The sequence below is a fragment of the Mustela erminea genome, chromosome 4 (genome assembly GCF_009829155.1).
Source record: "Mustela erminea isolate mMusErm1 chromosome 4, mMusErm1.Pri, whole genome shotgun sequence".
NCBI lineage: Eukaryota > Metazoa > Chordata > Mammalia > Carnivora > Mustelidae > Mustela > Mustela erminea.
Genome location: NC_045617.1, coordinates 12,544,143 through 12,566,551, shown reverse-complemented (window position 1 = coordinate 12,566,551; position 22,409 = coordinate 12,544,143). Strand labels below are relative to the sequence as shown.

Below are 22,409 nucleotides of genomic sequence, written 5' to 3'. Positions count from 1 at the left end.
TAAGGCTCTGCACCACCTGGTCTCCAATCACATGTGGCAGCCCTTGCTTCTCCAACATGTCAGGCACTCTGCTGTCTCGGGACATTTGCACTTGCTGTTCCCTTTGCTAAAACATTCCTTCACCTGTTAGCCTCATTGCTCACTGAAATCTTTCCCTGGTCACCATGGTTAAAACTGCTTACTCCCTGCGCCCTTCCTACATCCACCTATGCATCCCTTCCCCACAGTATATAACCAAATTTTACTCATATTCTAAGTCTACCCCCACTAGAAGAGCAGCTCCAGGAAGATAGGAACTATCATCTATTTTATTGACTCTTGTATCTTCAGCTCTTAGAACACTGCCTGGCACAATGTAGGCATTCAGTAAGTATTTGCTGGATGAACACATGGAACTAAGAACCCTTACCAGATGGGAGTACCAGTTAACAGGGCACTGTAGTTCACAGACAAGAGTTAGCTAAAGGCAAAGAGTTAAAGTTCTATTTCTCCTGATATGGCATAGAGGCACAGTACTTCATCACAAACTTTGCTTCTGGGGCACCTGGGTGGCTCAGCAGGTTAAGCCCCTGCCTTCAGCTCAGGTCATGATCCCAGGGTCCCGGGACTGAGCCCTGCATCCGGCTCTCTGCTCAGCGGGGAGCCTGCTTCCTCCTCTCTCTCTGCCTGCTTGTGATCTCCGTCTGGCAAATAAATAAATAAATAATCTTTTAAAAAAAAAAAACAACTTTGCTTCTAGAACTAAAATGAATGTGAAAGACAAGTGGCTTCACTTCAGAGTATCAGGTGAACGGAGTCAGTATGAATATAAAATCCATACACGGGAAATTAGCAAGTTTTAATAGAAATGTTAGCCATTCAGAACACTGGGAAAGGTGTTCTAAAATAAATAATCTATGATTTTATACCTGATCCTATTAAGTAAAGAACCTATTAACTTTACCTGAGGGATATCGCAGAAAAAATCACACGTACGTCTAAGGGTTGGCTAGGATGAATAAGAAAATGGGCCATATCGAACTACTGCAGGAGGACCTGTCATCCCTTCCTTTTTGGAGATTCCCATACACCCCTGGCTCTCTCCAGGTTGGTTCTTCCACTCACTCACTTGCTTTTGGCAGCCCAAAGAAGGCACTAATCTCAGGAAATGAGCTTCCCCAACCACACAGCAATTATGACCAAGCATGTTAACCAAAACTGCTTACCTCACTAAGCACTGGACAAAACTTCAGGGACAACTCCAGGATGAATTCTGCATTTATCAGCATTGTTTTTGTATCTACATTTATATGCTGTCCTACAGGACTTGAATCCTCTGTTTTATTTTGCATCCCATACCCTGTAATGTGCCGTACAGAAATAATTCTAGGTGTCATATTCATGTATATTGCATCATTTCACACTCAAGTATGAGGACCTAAATTTCAGCTAACACTATCCTATTTTAACATGTTTCGTGTGCCAAGCGGCATATTTACACCTCATTAAACCATGAGACAATCAGAGTGCTGTAGTAAGAGAGGGCACTGTGTCTTCTTAAGAGTTTGAATCATGTAAGACACTGGCACATCATGCAAGATGCATCTTCTACAAATAGGAAGAGCTTTAGAGGTTGGTATCTATAGGTTTGTTCACCCTTGAACCTACAAAACAGCTCTGCCCAGAATTCAACACACATTATTGGTGCTGCCACATGAAGTCATGGAGCCACCAATCCTGGATATGTAAGTCCCTTCTGCCACCACTCACTGTTCAGACCCTGCTGGGGCTCCCGGTCCACTCCTGGGCAGTACCTCTCTCACTGTTCTCTCCCCCCTGCTTTTGTTCCCAAGGCTTCTCAGGCCTCTTCAGCACTGAGGACCCCAAAATGCCCTGTAGAGTAGGTCTCTTAACCTCTAATCACTCCTCCTCAAAGTCCTTCCCATTTCCCACAATTCTAGGGGAAACATGCCTCCATTCAAACTTTTCTATCATTTCCCCAGTGAATTACGAACAAAGTTCGTAAAGGTCAGTGGCTCTCAAACTGTGGTTCACAGACCAGCAGCTAAAGACATACGGGGCTGCCTTCTAAACACGTGGCTCCCCCACCTATAACATTAGCAGACCCTGGCACTTAGGGCCACGAACCATTTGGTCTGTACTAGTGACTCTTTTGCCCACTAAAATCTAAGTGCTCCTGAAGTTTTGCCTTCATACAGCACAACTGCACATACCTGGCTGTGTTGGACAAACCAGCCTACACAAGACAAAAACAAAACAAAAACAAAACAAGGACATGCTAGCTGTTTGAAGGTAACAGACAGCTGCTAAGGCAGCCAACACTTGGGGCATCAAGGTCCTGAAAAGACAAGAAAATGCATCCAACATTCTTTCCCATGTTGTTCTCCGCATCTTTTCTGATTCCCAAGCATCCTGAAGATAAAAGGCCAAGTAGAAAGTAGCCATGGCTCTCAGCACAAGACAAAAAACATTTCTCTTCATTGATACAAGAGAATAAAAGCCACCTTTAATCCTATCATCCAGAGATAACCCATGCTGGCACTATAATGTATTTCCTCCCAGTCCAGTCCCTCTCCATTTTTTAATGTATATTCACACAATCTCAGAATTGTAACTTACAAGAAAACTAGAACCTAATATCATCAAGTGATATCTAAAGGTTACATCATCGCTATTAAATATATTTAAAAAATCCACCTTTTCCCTTTTACAACAGCCCAATCAATCAAAAAAAAAAATTTTAATTAGATTTATTTATTTTCAGCATTAACAGTATTCATTATATTTGCACCACACCCAGTGCTCCATGCAATCTGTGCCCTCTATAATACCCACCACCTGGTACCCCAACCTCCCACCCCCCCCCACCACTTCAAACCCCTCATATTGTTTTTCAGAGTCCATAGTCTCTCATGGTTCACCTCCCCTTCCAATTTACCCCAACTCCCTTCTCCTCTCCATCTTCCCTTGTCCTCCATGCTATTTGTTATGCTCCACAAATAAGTGAAACCATATGATAATTGACTCTCTCTGCTTGACTTATTTCACTCAGCATAATCTCTTCCAGTCCCGTCCATGTTGCTACAAAAGTTGGGTATTCGGGCGCCTGGGTGGCTCAGTGGGTTAAGCCGCTGCCTTCTGCTCAGGTCATGATCTCAGGGTCCTGGGATGGAGTCCCGCATCGGGTTCTCTGCTCGGCAGGGAGTCTGCTTCCTCCTCTCTCTCTCTCTCTCTCTGCCTGCCTCTCTGCCTACTTGTGATCTCTCTCTGTCAAATAAATAAATAAAATCTTTAAAAAAAAAAAAAAAAAAAAAAAGTTGGGTATTCATCCTTTCTGATGGAGGCGTAATACTCCATAGTGTATATGGACCACATCTTCCTTATCCATTCGTCCGTTGAAGGGCATCTTGGTTCTTTCCATAATTTGGTGACTGTGGCCATTGCTGCTATAAACATTGGGGTAGAGATGGCCCTTCTTTTCACTACATCTGTATCTTTGGGGTAAATACCCAGGAGTACAACTGCAGGGTCATAGGGAAGCTCTATTTTTAATTTCTTGAGGAATCTCCACACTGTTCTCCAAAGAGGCTGCACCAACTTGCATTCCCACCAACAGTGTAAGAAGGTTCCCCTTTATCCACATCCCCTCCAACACGTGTTGTTTCCTGTCTTGCTAATTTTGGCCATTCTAACTGGTGTAAGGTGATATCTCAATGAGAATTTTTTAAAAAGAAATGAAATAGTGGGTGCCTGGATGGCTCAGTTGGTTAAGCGACCAATTCTTGATTTCAGCTCAGGTCATGATCTCAGAATCATAAGGTCAAACCCTGCCCTGGGCTCTGTGCTTGGCATGGAGTCTGCTTAGGATTCTCTCTCTCTGTGCCTCTCCCTCCACCCCCATGCACCTGCACGCACATACACACACACTCTCTCTCTCTCAAAACAAAACAAAACAAACAAACAAAAAAAACACAAAAATAATAAAGAAAAAGAGTTTTATCTACACATTTTTTTATTGGGTGGTAAAATTACAGATTAAATTTACACAGTTCAATTCAAATCATACCATTAATAACATGAATGTTTTCCCCTTGCCCTCAAAACTTATTACCGGCCAACTTACGTCGGTCCTGCCAAAGGGCAGCTAGGCGACAGGTCAGGTTCAGGAATCAAATGTGTCTGGATTCAAACCCCATTTACTTATCACGCAACCTCAGCGAGGTCAGGGCCTGGTTTCTTTAACTCTAAAATGAAGACAATTACAGTGGCCCTGTCAAAAAAGCATTTTGAGGACTAATGAGATTAATTCACAAAATGTCCTAGCAAAGGCCTAGCACATACAGAAACTCAACATCACCTGCTAACTGCTGCCTCCTTACTAAGCCATGAGCTTCTTGACAACAGGCTTCCTCTGTAATTGACTCATCTTTTTGTCCCTAGCATAAAGCAGATTAACTGGTATCAAAAAGGAGAGAGGGCACCTGGGTGGCTCAGTGGGTTGAGCCTCTGCCTTCGGCTCAGGTCATAATCTCAGAGGCCTGGGATTGAGTCCCACATCGGGCTCTCTGCTCAGCGGGGAGCCTGCTTCCCCTCTGTCTCTGCCTGCCTTTCTGCCTTCTTGTGACCTCTCTATCAAATAAATAAAATCTTCAAAAAAAAAGAGAAGTAAAAAGGAGAGAAATTTTCTCTATGCCTTTTAAAGGAAATTAATTGTTGAAATAAAAACTTTATTAATAAAGATTTAACTGAAGACTATCTATAATGAATATATGTGTGTGTGTGTGTGTGGTCTATATACTTATATTATGTGTATGTCATACGGACTATACAGACTATGTACTTACAAAGCAAATGAAAAGATTAAAATTCTCCGTAATTACAGTTGAGAAGTTTATAGATTGCATTTTGGGGTGAGTACTACCCCGCTGAAAATACTCACACTAGCACTTTTCTTGTTTTTGTTTTGTTTTTCAAGAAATGGCCCTGAAGTCAACTGTTAACTTACTAAATCAAACAGCACCGCACAATTAGCACAAAAATCTAGAACATATACCCTACTTTAAAATGAACGAATTTATGTATGAATGCAATCTTCCCATACAAACAGAAACAGCTTCTGTCAGGGGCCAATCCCACAGAGCCAATGGCAAAACAAACGCAATCAAGAGAAGCCAAATTCCTGTTTTCTTACTGAAGAGTAACTACCTAATAGTCTGCTACATACATCCGTTAAAGCATTGGTATTTTTGGCCTAACAATACCTGCATGGAATTACATATTGCAATGTTAGGAATAATGGAACTAGTTAAGGAGTAAAATGAAGTTATACATAAGAAACAGGTTTGCTAAGTAATTGGTGGATTACTGTAGAGCTCATTGTATTGACCTCTTATAGGTATGTTTCTCACTTAGGCAATTAACACCCAACCATGGCTGTCCACAGAGGGAAATACAAACAGGCCCACAGACCTATTTTGTTTGTCCAATTAAAAAAAAAAAAAAGTAAATAGTTTTCTAAAAACTGGGAGATGTCACATACAATGCCAGATTTCCAGCTTCGTTGTGATGATGACAACAACAACAAAAAAAAAAACAACAAAACTTAGAAGATCTGGAAACTGTAGGTCTAGTCAGCAGAAACTGAGCCAACGACTGTGTCTTTGGGTTTGCCACACTCTTGGCCACTTCCTCCTGACTCACATACTCCTGCGTTTCCATTTCAGACACTGTCTGCCTGGCCCCCAAAGGCCTCTGAGTTTGCAACTCTTGTTGCAAGTTCCAGTGCCAATCCTGGTCTTCATGTCCATTTCTGTAGTACCTTTTGTATTTTGGACTCTCCTGGCCTTGGACAACTGTGGGAGGCAGGCTCCCCAAATTCCAGTGTCCATGCACTCAGACAAAAGAGCTTTTCACCTTGAGCTGCTCTGAGGAATTCTCTTCCCTGATTCTTCTTTCCCTCACGTCTCTCTGCATCTGCTTGCCCGGTTCAAAGCCAAAACCTGAGTGCTAAATGAGACACCCACCATCCACCCTCTCTCAAAATGGAATGGGGGAGGGGGGTGTTACATTCTGCTCCTCAATTAGAGCAAGGTCTGGAAATTCCATCCAAAACCTAAATGGGTCCCTTCTGACCATGAAACATTCCTCTTCTTCTGTGTTTTTCTGGGGCTGAGGGCTCAGAGGTACACAACAAAAGGATCGATCCCCTGGGTCCCGCGTGGAGCAGCTGGCTAGGAGCCCACAGGTTAACAGCTTTGACCCTTCCCTGCCCGCTCTGTGGAAAGGACACTCAAAAGTCAGCGGTACGTTAACTCATCCACTGAAATATGTAACAACCATTCCTACTGGAAAAGCTCTGCTTCCTAAGTGATCATTATGTATTACTTAAAAATGAACTGTGGAAGGAATTATGGGGGACAGTCTGCCTTAAATCATTGATTTTTGAATGTTCTACATGAGTGGTATAAACCAATGGTCCTCAAATTTTAGCCAGCACCATACTCTCCAGAGGGACTTGCTACAACACAGATAGATTCCTGGGTCTCAGCCCCAGAGGCTCTGATTCTGTGGGTCTGGGGTGGGGCCTGGGAATTCACACGTTTAAGCTCCCAGCCCATGCTGATGCTGAAAAAGTAAGTTCAAGAACAACAACGATGAGATGTTGGGGTTGGGGGTGCCACATGTATGAGACTGGGAAAGGGTCTCAAGGAAATCTCAGCTTAAAAACGTCAGGAGTCAGGCCCAATATTCATATATTGATAGGTGGTCACTGCATGTGCAGATGAGAACCAACAGTACCAGATAAGAACCAAGAATCCATCCACATCCAAAATGGTCTTTCTTCACCAATCTTCTCTAAGATTCTCCAACTTCGCTCAACTAGACCACTTCGCACTACATGTCTCCAGGCATACTCTAACAAGAAATGTTTGTGGGTTTTTTCCATACCGTTACTAACACTTTTTGCTTTAGCATAGACAGTCACTTCTCACAGCCATGTTATCTGCACGTGGTTCTTGCAGGACTCGGGCTGGAATCCATGTTAACAATGTGCTCACCATTTCAACAGGCATTATAAGAAGTCTGGTCCACTCTGCATAAAAAGCTAGTTTTCCTATCTCAACGATCAAATTCCAGGTAGTCTGACTTGACTCTCTTTAAAACACTGTAATATAAAATTACTCTGGGAACATGAAAGACCATTCAATTAACATAGGTTCAACTTGGACACACGCACACACACACACACACACACACACACACAACTACTACTACCACTAAACCCAAAAGCACTGAATTTCCCCTCTGCCGCAAATCTCTGAAAATAGGAAATAGAATGTTTCCTTTCACTAAAAGGTTTTCCTCAGGAAAGCATGATTCAGATTATCAGAATCACCGCCTTTTCTGATAGATAACACGTGGGGGTTTCTCCTCTCAAAGGGCTGGCAGATTTTCTTCTTGGGGGGAAGGGAGTAGTGAGCTTCCAGGTTATTCTCCCATAAGCCTACCTACCTTTGTTTCCCGCCCACTCTACCCTGTTGATAAGTAATAGATTAAGTGTTTAAAAATGTGTTCAACTCTAACCTGCTGAAAATTCCTCCGTACACCATCCATTCAACCAAAAGTGTGGTGGCTCTCTTTTCTAAAGCACAAGTATGATAGTCTTGCAATGGAGCAAAACTATTTTAAATGAGATCTGTCTGTGGGTTCCTTGGACCCAAACACTTTTTTAAGTGTTCCTACAGAAAGCTTTCTAGCTTTTACAACCTACTGGTCTGCATTCTAAGGAACTGTTTTGCTCTAATAAACACAACTGCATTTGCCCTTCTGATCCCAGGTTAAAAACTGTTCAATCAGCCATTTGATGTCAAAGAAAACAAAGTAGGCTATGTCCACTTTCACAAAACCCCTATTCATAGATGAATAAACAGCTTCAGACACTGTAGCTCCCAGCAAAATGTGCCAGGAAAGAACAATACCGGGAACAAAGCATGTGAACGCAGAAAGACAGATTACACCCTCTATTTAAATGACAAGAGAGTAATCAGGATGAGGGGAGGGTGGGAGCTCTCCTAACCCTAGGAAGGAAAACAGACACACACAAAAATATAGACATCACAATTTCAAATACAATTTCAAAATGATCTATCAAGGAACCAACTCTATCCAGAACTTGGCTTCTCAAATGCCGGAGCCACACCAAAACCTTAGTCCAAAATGCCATCATCTCCAGAAAAGTGTACTACATGCCAACTGGATGCCCTAAATTCACTTCTGCCCCAGAATCCATATCAAATTTGTCACTCCCCTGCTTTCTACAACAACCAGAAAAAACTGCAAACACCTGATCAAGATTTGTAAGACCCTAGAGGTTCTGGCGTCTGTGTATCTTCTCACCCGATCTCTACCCGCCAACCCCCCTGCCTACCCCCCCCCACCATCATCCCTGCTCTTCAGGACCCCACATTTCCAATTTTCTCAAACACACCAATTTAATTTGTACCTCAGGGCCTTAGCACTGGCTGTTGGTCTCTTTTGTTGTGGTTGTTGTTACTGTTGTCTGCCAACCCTGTAGTAAAGCATGGACCCAGCTAGATGCTTGCACCTAGACCAGTATGTGGAACTTAGTAGGTCCTAAGTAATTAAGAAACTCTTTTTACTGCCGGGTAGAATTGTCACAACATGAGTCTTCCTCCTAAACTCTTGCTCCTAAGCTCTTTCCAAGAACGCTACTACACAACTGTTCTATGATAACACCTCCCTCCCTCTAAGGTCCTCAAAGGAGATAAAGAAAAGTGTCCAAGGGAACATGAGGTAAAAACAGAAAATAAAGATGATTTAACACACGACCCATATACCAGTAAGAGGGAGGATGGAATTGTTCTACGTTATTAGTAAACGTGTGAAAGGTGACTATCAGCCAGAACAGTGTTTAACACAACACTGTTAAATATTCAAACAAAAATAAAATCCAATTATAGTACATATTAACTTGGAGTTATTACAAATTAATCACCAATAAGTGTATGCACATTTATATGCTATATATTCCCTATATGGCCTATTTTAATTGTAACTAAAACCCTGTGTATTGGTTATTATCAGTCCCATTTTACAGATGAGAAATCTCAGGAAGGCTTGAAGACCATAAGATACTTACCCAACCTTTCAAACCAGTTAGTATTAAACACAGACCCTGAATCCAGTTTTATTTTATTCCAACGCCTATGTATTGTTCACTGTAACTCCCTGACCTTCTCTCTGAAAGCACTTGAAATGAGGGGCGCCTGGGTGGCTCAGTCAGTTAAGCATCTGCCTTCAGCTCAGATCTTCATCCCAGGTCCTGGGATTAAGTCCTGCATCCAGATCCTTGATCAGTGAGGAGCCTGTTTATCCCTCTGCCTGCCACTCCCCCTGCTTCTGCGCACTCTCTCTTTCTCTCTGACAAATAAATAAATAAAATCTTTTTTTAAAAAGCACTTAAAATGAAGTCACTGTGAATAATCAAAGGTAAGCAGGAAATGTGTTTATATGTGTGTGTGTTATGATTCCACCAAAGAGAACTACTGATTACATCATAGACAAAACATTATAACATTGCACTCAAAAATTAGGAGTGTCAAAAAAAGGAATGATGTATTCCATTACTGAGCTGCAATACAATACAACACAATCAACAAACCACAATGAGATAAATAACTAGCAGTAAGCGTCTAGAATGCTAAAGGGTCAGGTTCAAAATGGGCAGGGGCCTGCTTAGGCTATATAACTGAAAAAAGAAAGAAAGAAAAGGCCTGTGTCCCATGAGTATAAATCCTAAGGAGATAATCAGGAAACAAAAAAGTCAGAAGTTCTTTGCAGCTGCCCCTTTCCACATCTGCCGATTAGGAAACAAAAAACACGCACCTTGGCCAGAGGAGGAACCAGGTCTGGAGTGGACAGAACAAGAGAACAGAAGCCTGGGGAGTCTGGTCCCAATTCCTGGCCTTTGACCTTGGCCAATTCATTTAACACCAAAAACCAAAATTTCTTCATCTGCAACAGAGAGATGCCTTTACCGCACATCTCTCAGGCTTGTGAGGGCTCAGAAAGGAATGAACATGGAAGAGCTCTGCAGAGTTCATGTCAGTAAAACTTGGCTTTATTTATTAGAAGCTGAAAGATGAAAACTCTACGAATACCACAGAAGGAGAGTAAAATGGGACATCAAGGTGAGAACACGAATGTCCCAGAGCTAGAACCCAACAGGCTACCAATGATCAGAACTAAAAGTGATGACCCAGAGTGCAAGACGGAGAAGAGAGGTGCCCACAGCTCCATGCAATGGTGTGAACACAGGAAGGGCTTACAGGGGAGCCTGGAGCATGAAGAGGTCACTCCCAACCCTTATGGACACAGAACCCAGACACCTGGCCTTGGCACAGCACACACTTTTCAATTTTGAGAGCTGCTCTGCTTACTCCCAAAATAACATTCTGTGTCATTTTTACCAACAGTAAAATCGTCCCACAAATCTGCTAACCATGGTAAACCCTGTGCAGTCAATCACCAAAGCCGTCCTCACCCTCCCACGTTCACCGGACAATCCAGACAACACACTAAACCACGGTGCCCATGGACCACCCCACAACTCCCTTCTGACCACCTGTTTTAAAAACAAAATAACACAACACACACATACACACACACAAAGATTGTTAAGAGAACTCTCCAAGTCCCCAATCATATGTAAGAAACCTCATGGGAAAGGTCTCCTTCAGGTGTGCAGAGAATTACCTGATGCCGTTGCTAGGTGGTGCTTATAAATACAAGCACACACCCTAAGATGGTCTTTTTGCTTTAATTAGTGGCCAAGTCAAGCGTCCTCAAATTAAGTGCCATCATGTAAGGGCTTAAATAAAACACACTGAGCCCGTGCCAGATCAGACTGCAGAACCTACCAGCAGAGTAGAAAAATGGGTTTGCAGCTCCATGCTCCAGCAATGTTTCTCAAACTGTGAAGATCACACGAATCACCAGGGGCTCTTGTGAAAATGCAGACTGACTCAGCAGGCATGAGCTTCTGCATCTCCAACAAGCTCCCAGGTGACGTGGACCACTGGTCAGGACTGCGGACCAGACAGCAGCTACCCTATAGACAGCATAAGCCAGCCCTGATGCTGTGCCCACTGGAAGTCCAGTTACTAGTAAAATTTAAAAAGGTTGAGATAATATAAATTGGATTTCTTTCCCCAAAGAAAGTTCACGATATTGGCAAGAGACATCTGTCACTCAGCTAACCAAGAACCTTCCTGATCAGCTGTAAATCCTGCCCTGGGTCCTCTGAGTGGTTGTCAGATGGCAGGGAAATCTCCTGGCAACAAACTGGGGCCCCTGCATGGAGGAGGCAGCCTTAGGACGGACCTGATGGCTCAGAGAAGAAAACATGTGACCTGGAGCTACAGAATAAAAGAGAGGAAGCAATAAAAACAAGGAGTAGCAATTTACTCGTATAAACGAGACCACACAATTCAGGGTAGAATGGGGGTACAGCGCCCGAGTGACTGCAGAGCCCACCCTCACCATGGAGCTCCCCTGACCTCGTGCAGACTGTGGAATTAATGACGTCATGGAGGGTAGGGGGTGTTTATGAGCACCACAGCTTATAAATACAGGACCCTGAGTAAGTTCTCTCTATCTCTCTCCCTCTCCCTCTGCTTCGGTTTCTCCATCTTTAACATGTGTTAGTAATGGTCTGTACACCTCACTGGGTTTTCTAAGAACCGTATGAGTCCAAATAAAGCACTTTGCACAGTGGCTGACACACAATAAATGCTTCAATAACTGTTTTTCTATCCTTATGATTAAGATAACTTTATGGCAAGACCCAAGAAATAGACTAACACCAGGAACAGTGGAATAAAAAGAAGAGCTTCTCACCCACGCGGGAGATGTACCAATGTCAAAAGAAAAGGACGTTCCTTTTTCACGGGCCACAGAGGCTAATGGAAAAAGTCTAACCTAACTGCAATCAGGTCTGTGGGAAGCACTGGCCTCTGCATGGACAGCAGCAGGAGGGGCCTAAGAGTCTGACCCTGGAGTTGACCTACAGTGTACCAGATCTCTACAGATAACATGGAAATTCCAGCCCCTCCAGGACCAAACAGGGAGATGCTTTAAGACTGCTGATGTCCCACATACTAACAGACACACTGTTACACTGTACACACTGTACAGGCTAAAGCAGTGCTGATGGCCAGAGAACAGAGAATTAGCAAATGCCCTGAACCCCACAGGCTCACACCTGAAGCAAGAAACCCTTCACTGGACGTTCATGATGGGGAAATGGTACCCATGCTAGGCCAAGAAGCTGGCCAGAGAGTCTTCTTCTCTGCCACTAAAGCAGGGTATTAGAGATGTGCTCACTCCACAACACACTTACTGAGAACCTACCCATGCCAAGCCAATCAAAGACCAACAGAGCTTCTGGGGACAAATCAGCGGTCCACCTTGTCAAAGACAATCCCCAGTGGTCTGGAAACAGAAACACAACTTGGGTAGCTGTGCTTTACAATGCAGCTTCTAATATTTAAATCAAACTCAGAGAAAAAGACTTCATATAACGTATGGTTTTTGACCTGAGAAAGCTGAACAGGAATAAAAACAGAACGCCAGTTCTAAAACAGGGTGGACCCATGGGCTTGAGGTACGTGGGACATTATGACAGGTCTCCTACTCCGAGAACTAATCCATAAAAATCAGTACATATAAATTACTGTGTGTCAGACACTACCGGCTGCTTACCAGTATCTATTGTCCAACCACCCCCCTTTCTTCCTCACTGAACAAAGTCCAAATTTTCTCAGGTCAACAATGGACCCAAGTAAACTCCCCCACTCCCACCCCCACCACCTCCCCACCACCCCCCTACCACCCCCCTACCACCCCCACCCACCCACGCCCCTCCAACAGGGAGGTGCTAGCCTCCCTTGCAGCATGGGGCTATGAAGGAGCGCTGGCGAGTGAGATGTAAGCCACCTGCCTTGATGAAACTTCCAGGAGAAGACCCGGCTATCACCCGTCTTTCGTCTTTGCTGGGTCTCCTTTCACCCGCCTGGAATAAAGGCAAGATCCTGGAGGCGAACAGCCACCCTGCGCTGTGGCATTAAGTTTGAAGATAAACATGACTTGCTTACCACATGCTAAGAATGGCTGAACGGGATGGCAGAAGGAGCCTGGGCCCCTGGTGGCACCACGGAAGCCCCCGTCTACTTCTGAATTCCCCATTTCCAGACTTCTTTTACAAGAGAAAATCAGCAGTCCCATTGGGTTTACTCCTGTAAACTGGATTTTCAGTTATGGGCACCACACCCTATTCTCACCTGATAGACATTATAAAAGATCATTTGCTTCGCAAAAGCCTTTAGAATTATTTAAAGACAGGGTGCCATGAACTATGAATTAATTTGATTTACAAATAATCCTACCAAACAGGCAGGGTAAGACACATATATACCAGACAACTCTCTTCCACTAACAGGGTATTAGTAACTCCCATCATGGGAACCCTGATGGTCTGCTCATCAATGTGGTAAAGATTCTAGAGTCCTCTAAGAATGAGAACCTCCTGAGAAGACAGAGTTAAAACCAAGGCACCTGGGCTCAAATGCCGCTGTCCCTTCCCCATTGTGTGACACTGATCAGGGTACTGGACCTTTCCATGCTCAGAACAGAACTACAAAATGGAAATAATGGAAATATCTGTTCCTACCTCAAAACATGTTTACCCACATTAAAAGAGTGAATACTCGTACCATGCGGAGATCTGAGCCTAACACGCTGCTAAGATTTACTGAGGATCTCCTAATATTATGATGAAAATGGTGACAGTATAGCTAAAGATTCATACAAACAAAAATTTTAACAATAATAAAATAAGAATAAGGGGCGCCTGGGTGGCTCAGTGGGTTAAGCCGCTGCCTTCGGCTGGGGTCATGATCTCAGGGTGCTGGGATCGAGTCCCGCATCGGGCTCTCTGCTCAGTGGGGAGCCTGCTTCCTCCTCTCTCTCTCTGCCTGCCTCTCTGCCTACTTGTGATCTCTCTCTGTCAAATAAATAAAATCTTTAAAAAAAAAAATAAAATAAATAAAATAAAATAAGAATAAAACCCACACGAATTCATTCATTCTGTAGACACAGACCCTTTTTCCTAATGCACGCTCCTGCCTCCCAACATCAACACAAGAGAGAGCACGTTGTAAACCGTGGTCAGGTTTAGAGAGTTTTAAATCCAAGGCTTTCTACGGGACTAACAATCACCCCCACCATAGTCGTGCAGCACCACCAAGGCAAAGTCTACATGAAGAACTTCTTATCAGTAGGATGTATTTATAAAGTGGGGGTTGTGCAGAGAGGTTAGCAAAGACAACTAAAAATAGTCATATAAGCAAACAAGTTTGCATAAGTCAACAGTTGACTTTTGACTTTTGAGTCAATACTTTCACATCATTACTATGAGAAATATTCAAGTAATGTGTCATGCAATTTGGGAGAGTGCTGCCTCTTGCCTAAGAGTCTGCCACACTTACTCCTGTTATCTTTTCTAGGTTCTAAGACAGAAAGTATCCAGGTCATTCTATGAGGCTGTATTTAAGGGTCCAAAAGGGCACAACCATTCCATATCAAGTTGCCACACACTAACCACAGGCATGTAACGTAATCAGTGTCCAGTGCTCCTGATACCAAGATATTGAACCACTCATATCTGCTCTTTCACATCAGTAGGAAACTTTTCCTAAATGAAAGCAATCCCAAGTCCTAACGTTAAGGGAACTGGATGCCAAAAACCTTTGAATCTGCTCTTCCTTTTAGATGCTAAACAAACATAACAGGATGTGAATTTACATTCTCTTGTCCCAATCCCAAGAGGGACCCAAAAAAAAAAAAAAGACACGAATCTTGAGGGTGTGAAGATCTCACTCCATAATCTTCCTGTGTGCCTGTTACCATTTTTCTAGTTATACGTTATCAAGTAGGCTGGCAGGGACTCAGGAAAACCAGAGTGATAAACTGTAACCCTTTCTTGACTCCGGAGCAGTACAGCTCCAAGAAAAATATACTGCATGCCACAAATGTGACTCATGTGTGTAATTTCTCACTTTTTAGAGGCCACAATTAAGATAAAAATAAGCAGGTGAAGTTAATTTTAATCATAAATTTTATTTAACCCAATATATCCAAAAATAGTCACCTCAACATGTAGTGAAAAATGAAAAATTGAGATAATATACATTCATTTCCTTGTACTAAGACTTCACTTATGTTTATCTTACACTTACAACACCTTACAATTTTGACCAGCCCACCGCCAGGGCTGAAGAGCCACATGTGGCTATGCTATCGGACAGAACAGTTCTGGAGGTCAAACAATGCTGAAAATCATCTTTTACTTGAGCTGCTTCTATGATAGACACATAGGTAAAGCAGATCAACCAACTCAGTCTTGGCAAGTCAGTGGTTGGGGAATCCAGCAGTATCTTGAACAGGGAAAACGTATCCAGTTGCAAAACAGGGCCTAGGAACTTACAAGCTTTTAAGTTAATGTCTTGTGGCAAGCGCTGGCAATGCTATTTACTCTTTACCTGGGCAAACCAATCACCAATGTACACATCTGTGTTGTTTTCATCCTCATTTTAAATAAGAACCCAGGAAATTTTGGTCCCTGGACAAAGCTCTTCTCAGAACTACATCCCTTTTCTGCTCCCAATGTAAATGATCAAGCATTCCCCACTGACACATCCCATAATGTCCCATAGATCTAGAATATCCCATTCCACATGGTCTCTGTGTACTATGCAGGCATGAGAAATGAGATGCAGAGGTGACGGGTTTCCATGACGCCCCAGCCATGGGTGAGACAGTTGGAAAGATGACCTGATCTTACCAGTATTACCTACCTCACAGCCTTACTGGGATGACCAAAGGCAATAACAGAGAGTTCTTAGCAAACTGTAAAGCGCTATACAATTCTAGTTATTATTACTGAGAAAGGACACCATTCCTCACCTGGAAGAGCAGATAGAAGAAAGAAAATAGTAAAAAGAAAAAATAGTAACTTGAAACAAAAGAGATGATAAGCTGGGGTGGGGGGAGGAATCCATGAAAACAGTAATTGTTTCTGTGCGCTTCGTTTCTTTGGAAGAGTACGAAGAGGCTTGAGGAAACTCATCACTCCTCCTTGGAAATACTGGGAGGCATAAAAAAGCAAGCCAGACCACCGGACCTAGGAGCTTCTATCCCTGCTCAATCACCCATTACCACCCCACCCCACTGTTTGTCCTCATCCCCAATACTGTACAACCCGGGACAGTTATTCTAACAGATCTCTTCTTCCCGAGGTCTAAATGTGGCCTAAAAAATATAATAATAAAATAAATAATAATAATAATAATAATGCAGTGCACAGGCGGTACTGGCACCTTCTCGAGCAAGTCACCGAGTCCGGGGAGTCTGGCTCAAGGCTTCTCCCCGGCGCGAACGCCTCAATGCTGGCTCCTGGGCTGCCCTCTCGCCGCCTCCAACAAAAACAGAGGCTCGGCGAGCCGCTGGAGTCTCTACCTGTCCAACCGCCCCGTCACGCCTGCGAACTCTCTGGGCAGGCGGCATTTACGAGGTCCGAGGGGAGCCGCCCACACAAAGGCGCCTTGTGCCTCCCAGCCCCGGGACGGGCAGCCTAGGAGCGCGGCAGCGCACGCAGGCAGGGAAGGCGCCCGGGTCCAGCGCTCCCCCGCGAGTCCCGAGATCCGTACCCCCAGCCCTCGCTGTCCACGGAGCGGCCATCTCCCCTCGGCTTGCCACATCCGCACCCCCAAAGCAGGCATAAGAGTTAGGGATGCACAAACCACTCGGAAGAAGTTTGTATTGTCACCGCGCTGCGCTCTCAACGCGTCTCGCCCGAAGAGCGGCTGAGCAGCCCCCCAGCCCAGCTCCCCGCCTGCCCCATCCCTGGACTGGACGCGCTGGGCACCCCCACCCCCAAACCCGCTCACCTCTAGTCCAGTCCACCACTTGCTTGGGGCTCCACTTGGTCACGGGTTCCATGGTGCACGGCTTTGCTCCCAGCTGGGCGAGAGTCGGCGGTTCAAGTCTTATACCCCGGCCCGCTGTCCTCCCCGAGAGGGCGCGCCCCGCGGCTGGTCCCCGCGCGCCGGAGCGCCCCGTCAAGGCTGCATGGCCGCGGTCAGCGGGTCATCCCAGAGCGGCTAAGCCAGGACAGCGCGGCCCCTTCCCGGGCACACGGGACAGTCGCGTGGCTCCTCCTCCAGCTGCCACCGTCCAGCTGCAGCTCCTCCTCCTCCCCGTCGCCGCCGGGAGCCCGGGCACAGCTGCAGCTCCTGGGCGACGGCAGCTGCGGGGACGCGGGACGGTGACCCCAGGGCCCCTGGCCTCGGCTCGGCACGGGACCCTTTGGGCCCAGCTGCTCCCCGCCTCTCGACTGCGCGGATGGTCCGGGCCACTTCCTCCGGCTCGTCGGCCGCGGGCTCCGCTCCCCCTCCAGCTCCTTCTCTTCGCGGCGTGCTCTCCCGGGGTCTCCGCTCCGCGTGCGCCGGCGTCCCCGAGCCTTCCCGGCCGCAGGTCCCACCTCCAGCGCCTCCCTTCGGGGCTGGACTCGGGCTGGGAGGAGCGCGGGCGAGCGCGCTCGGATTACAAAGTTTCAGCTCCCCGCGCTGCTCTCCGAATAAAAGAGGGGCGGGGCCGAGGACCCAGCGAAACTCGTAGGAGGGGGTGGTTCCGCCCGAAAAGGCCGACTCGGGTTACTTTCTCTAAGCCCTGCGCACACACGGTCTGAGTGTCCCGGGCCCTACCTTCCTTTTCAAGAGGCGGGTTGTAGATCGTGCGTGCATCCTGGACAGCCCTTTGGCTCGGGTGAGCCCGGGTCCTATTGGTAGCAGAACAGTCTGTCTCAGTGTGAGCAACAATACGCTAAAAAAAAAAAAAAAAAAAAAAAAAAAGTAGGATCTGCACGTTCTGTTCATTTTCAGTGCTTTGCATCAGCATTGCTCGGCGATTAAGCCTTCCTCCTTTTAAATATCTCAGGGCAAAATTATTTGGCTTCACATTTTAGGTAACATTGTGACAATGTAACTCACTTTTTTTGTAAATGCCCCAAACACCAGCCCGGTGCTATTTTGTTCTCCAAAGACAGCAAGCTTACCAGGAAACTGCTAGTCGCTTCACTCTCGGCTTCACGCATTCTAATCTGCAGTGAAAAACTGGCCCTCCACGTATGTATGTTCATCCTTTTACTCATTTTCAAACTAAGCCTTCCCTGTTGAATCTTCAAGGCCAGTGTGTAAGAGCAATTCTCTCTCATTTTAACTCTGGATATGGGCCAAGTTCTCTTGCCTCTGGGATGGTTTGGGCCACAGAGTCCCACGAATCTTGCCTTTGAGATGGACCTTGGCAACAAAAGGCCCAAAGCATCTGAAGGTGCAGAATGTTGGCAGGTAGGCAAAGCCAGAGGAGTTGGGGAGGAAAGAGCCTGACTTCTGGGGCAAGGGGAAATGGAGCCAGTCACTTCATTCTCAGCTTTATCCCACTCTCCTCTTACATGAAAAACTTTGGCCCCCTGCGTATCTACTCCTATCCCCTTCTGTTTTCCTACTTAGGCCTTGGGTGGCAGACAGGGGCAAGAAGGCTGTTACAGCAAGCACCCAGGGGTTGAAGACAGGCTCACACTCCATCCCTGCACTGATGGAAAGCGATCACTTTCTGACATGCCCTGGGAAAGGCTGTCCTCCGCTTACTGAGTAGGAGGTGCTTGGCAGGCTGGAGTTAGTATGGTAATGGTTACCCGCAGGACTCAGCTCTCTTCTTTTAGTCATGCTACTGCAATGATATTTCAACTTGGTAGCTAAAGTGAATCACAATAAATTGGTAGCTTTTAGCATTATTTATTGCTGTATTGTAATAGTCGTATTTGCGAAGTGAGCTGATGCTTATTTGCATTAGTCATCAATCTTGAAGGGAAAGTTGCTCACCAGCCAACACAAAAAACAGCAAAACAACAAAAATCAAGTACATAATTGCAGAAACCGAGGGCAGGAGGGCCCTTCCACATTTCATGGGACTCAATCTGGGGCCCAACTGAACCCTGAACAGAGGAAAAAATCCTAAATTCAAATACCTCTCCACCTTCAAAGCCTCCGCTGAACACCCGCCCCAGCCAGAGTGAGCTCTAACACCCACTCAGATTCTTCTGGCACTGAGCGATTCTTACCTTCAATTATGGTTACTGAAAACACCTTCCTGGCTTGAAGGCAGTGCCTACCTGAGATTATGCGGAGCTTTCTCTCCCTTTCCTCTTCCTCCCTCCTTGCTGGTAGCGCCTCACACCAAGCCAAAGGTGTGGTAGTATTTATTCATTCAATTAATACCTGTGAATGCCTCCTATGTGCCAGCCATTGCAGTCACTAAGTATTTGTTAAATTCGTGTGATAGGTACTATTTATACAAGTCTGGTGGGATGTTTATGCTGAGAAGATGGCTAGCAGCAGGCCTAAGCATCTGTTGTACACTCCGATGAGCTGAAGAAAGAAGAAAAAACACTTTAAAAAGTGAAACAACATCAGACCCACCTTCCATGCAACTTATCTCTAGGACTGAGCAAACACATCACAGATATGCAGTTATCAAATACCTTTTTTTTTTTTCCTTTTGGAGCAAGAGTTATTGGTAGACTAGCAAACTTGGCAAAGGCAATGACAAACTTCCTGGTAGAGTAAATGACCTTCAAAAAAGATGAATGACCTTTTAACCTTAATAATATCACTTACTAGCCATCTTTATGGCAGAGAGTAGGGAAAGGGACTCTGACATGTGTCATTGGGTTCACTAGAAAATATAACCACACCTTTTGTTACAGCAATCACTGTATATTGTCACTTTTAATTATGATGAGGATGGCCATACAATTTTTCTCCAAACCAAGATATTCCTGAATATCTAATGCTAAGGCATGGGAATCACATGAATAAATGGGGCCATATGGTCCCTGTGATTATGAAGAAAAATGAAGTGTTAACAATTTTGCCACAGAATTTTGCTTGAAGTTTTTCACAACACCTTAAAATTCACTGGCATTAGTCATTCCTGGGGAGTTAAAAGCTAAAATTCTGAGAGTCAAGCAAGATTTTGCAAAATTTCATCCCACTGAGTCAACACACTGTCTACTCAGTACATAAATACATCATAGCTAAAGAGGAAGGCCATGCTAAGATCTCTAACCCAGAAGACCAATTAACTATCTAAATGAATTAGCGTTCTGTTTACACTTCAAGTCCTGAAGGCTAATTACTATTTAAATAAGGCCTTCTACTTTAATTACAGTTGTTAGCATGTGAAAGTTTTAGGGAGGCCTCCCTTCCTGTCTGAAAGGCAAACCTGAAGACATCCGAGTCACATAATAAAGGCACATAGTAAAGGCAAAATCTTAGGTAAATAGCTTTGGAAATGAAAGTGTATATACAAAAAGATCGTTTGTAAATTTGCTAAGTTTTCTTCTCTGCTAGCTGTAATCTGTAGCTCTATCACATGGTACTGATGTGCATGTACAGAACCCAACCGCAGCGGTGCCGTCTTCTTCAGAAGCAGAATTACTCATTTGGACCTTGATGTCTACCACAATTCATGATCCACAGCAAGAAGCTGAAGAAATCCTCTTCTAAACGGAACTAAATTTGTAGAACTGATACTAGAAGTCACATCTAGATTTCTCCTCCAGCTCCTTCATTTTCCTGACTTTGGGTCTCCTTGAATATAGAGGTCATTTATTCAACCAATGAGATAATTCATTCAGTACTTGCAAGGCATTTAATGAGGCCCAAGGAAGATTCAGAAACAAATGCCAGTATATGTGAATGTGTGTGTGTATATACACACACACACACACAGAGTTATATAGAAATGTATATACATATATATACAGTCATATATATATATATATATATATAAAATGTAGTAGCTTGAACTTGAACTCATGGGCTTGAACTCATGACCCTGAGATCAAGACCTGAGCTGAGATCAGGAGTAGGACACTTAACCGACTGAGTCACCCAGGTGCCCCTAATGCCAGTAATATTTATAGATCAAAGGCATTATGTGATTTTCTGAGGGGTGGATTTTATCCGTAGTCCTTATCAGAGAACAGTACCCTGGTAGACCCAGTAAGTTTTAAGGGTCAATGTGATATTAACATTTTGAACCAGTCCATACTTTATTAATTTTTTAATTGGAGAACTAAGGGGAACATTTTGGATTAGTGGTTATTAGCATAATTTATTTGACAAACACGGGAGTAGCAAAATAAGGAAACTTTTAAGCAGATTATTAATCTGTAAAGACCCAGTCTCTTCCCCACTCCAAAGCACTGTTTCATGGCTTTTTTCTGGAATGAAAGAAAAAAATAAATAAGGCAAGCTACTCCAAAAATTCAGCTCTATCTTACAATCTGAGTTCCTCTTAATTATCCGATTCTTCCCATCACGTTGCCTTTCCTATTTTCAGAACATTCCAGACTATTTAATGTTTTCTTCACATATAATTGTCTCGTGTATGTCTCTTGAGTTATCTTTTATCTTGAGCAATCCCACACAATTCTGCAAAACGCTGCCTGTGAGGCTTCCTGCGGTTAGAGCGACGCGTTCTTATCTACGACATTACCTCACTGCAAAACCAGCGGTTAACTAAATTATCCAGGCTGCTGCTGATTTTGTCTTTCACTCAATTCCATTTGGTCTGAGTTCTTCACACCATGGTAATAGTTATCTTCCTAAATACCAGGTTCCCCATCAGAAAATTCAGGTAGTCAAGTCCTGAAACTTTTTTTACTGTGTTGTTTTTGTTGTTGTTGTTCTTCCTAAGTCTCACAAGTGCTGCCCTACTTATTGGAATTCTTTTGATCATTCAGTTACATTAATTAAGTCATCCTGCAGTAGGAAAGCCGATAGTTGGCTTTCTTTTCCTGAGCCCCATCTGTAACTCTGAGATCAACATAAATTGGATAAATGTTCAAAAACCTCACCTATTTTAAACCAGACTTGGAGATGCTGATTAGACTTCTCTAACAAAAAAGGGAAACAGTGACACTGTTAAAATTCTATTTTCCAGGATTTATAGCTGTAGTTTTGAAGAGTTGTTATACGAAGAAATACCCACAGAAGAGCTGAGCTTCCTGACCCACAAGGGCTAACGCGGCTAACGAAGCAGGATGCTACACACAAAGAAGGAACCATCAATCCTGCATTTCCCCCGTGGATTTATGCTCCTTTCATTCCAGCTATCAAGTTGCAGAGTGTCCAGAAAGAACAGAACGCCATTTGCCCCAGTGGTTCTTCTAGTTTTGTTTTAACTTGTAAGACTCATAATCTCCA

At 44.3% G+C, this 22,409-nt stretch overlaps 1 protein-coding gene across 2 annotated transcripts in view; it reads right to left on the bottom strand.

The window, feature by feature from the left end:
- The window catches only part of CNKSR3 (CNKSR family member 3), a 91,037-nt gene extending 73,170 nt beyond the window's left edge, over positions 1–17,867 (bottom strand). For both annotated transcript variants that reach the window (XM_032338659.1, XM_032338660.1), the window contains exon 1: positions 17,028–17,867. In XM_032338659.1, coding sequence (XP_032194550.1) covers positions 17,028–17,079 — 52 coding nt within the window. In that variant the 5' untranslated portion in view covers positions 17,080–17,867. The remainder of the gene's footprint in view (positions 1–17,027) is intronic.
- Between the last annotated feature and the right edge of the window lie 4,542 nt (positions 17,868–22,409).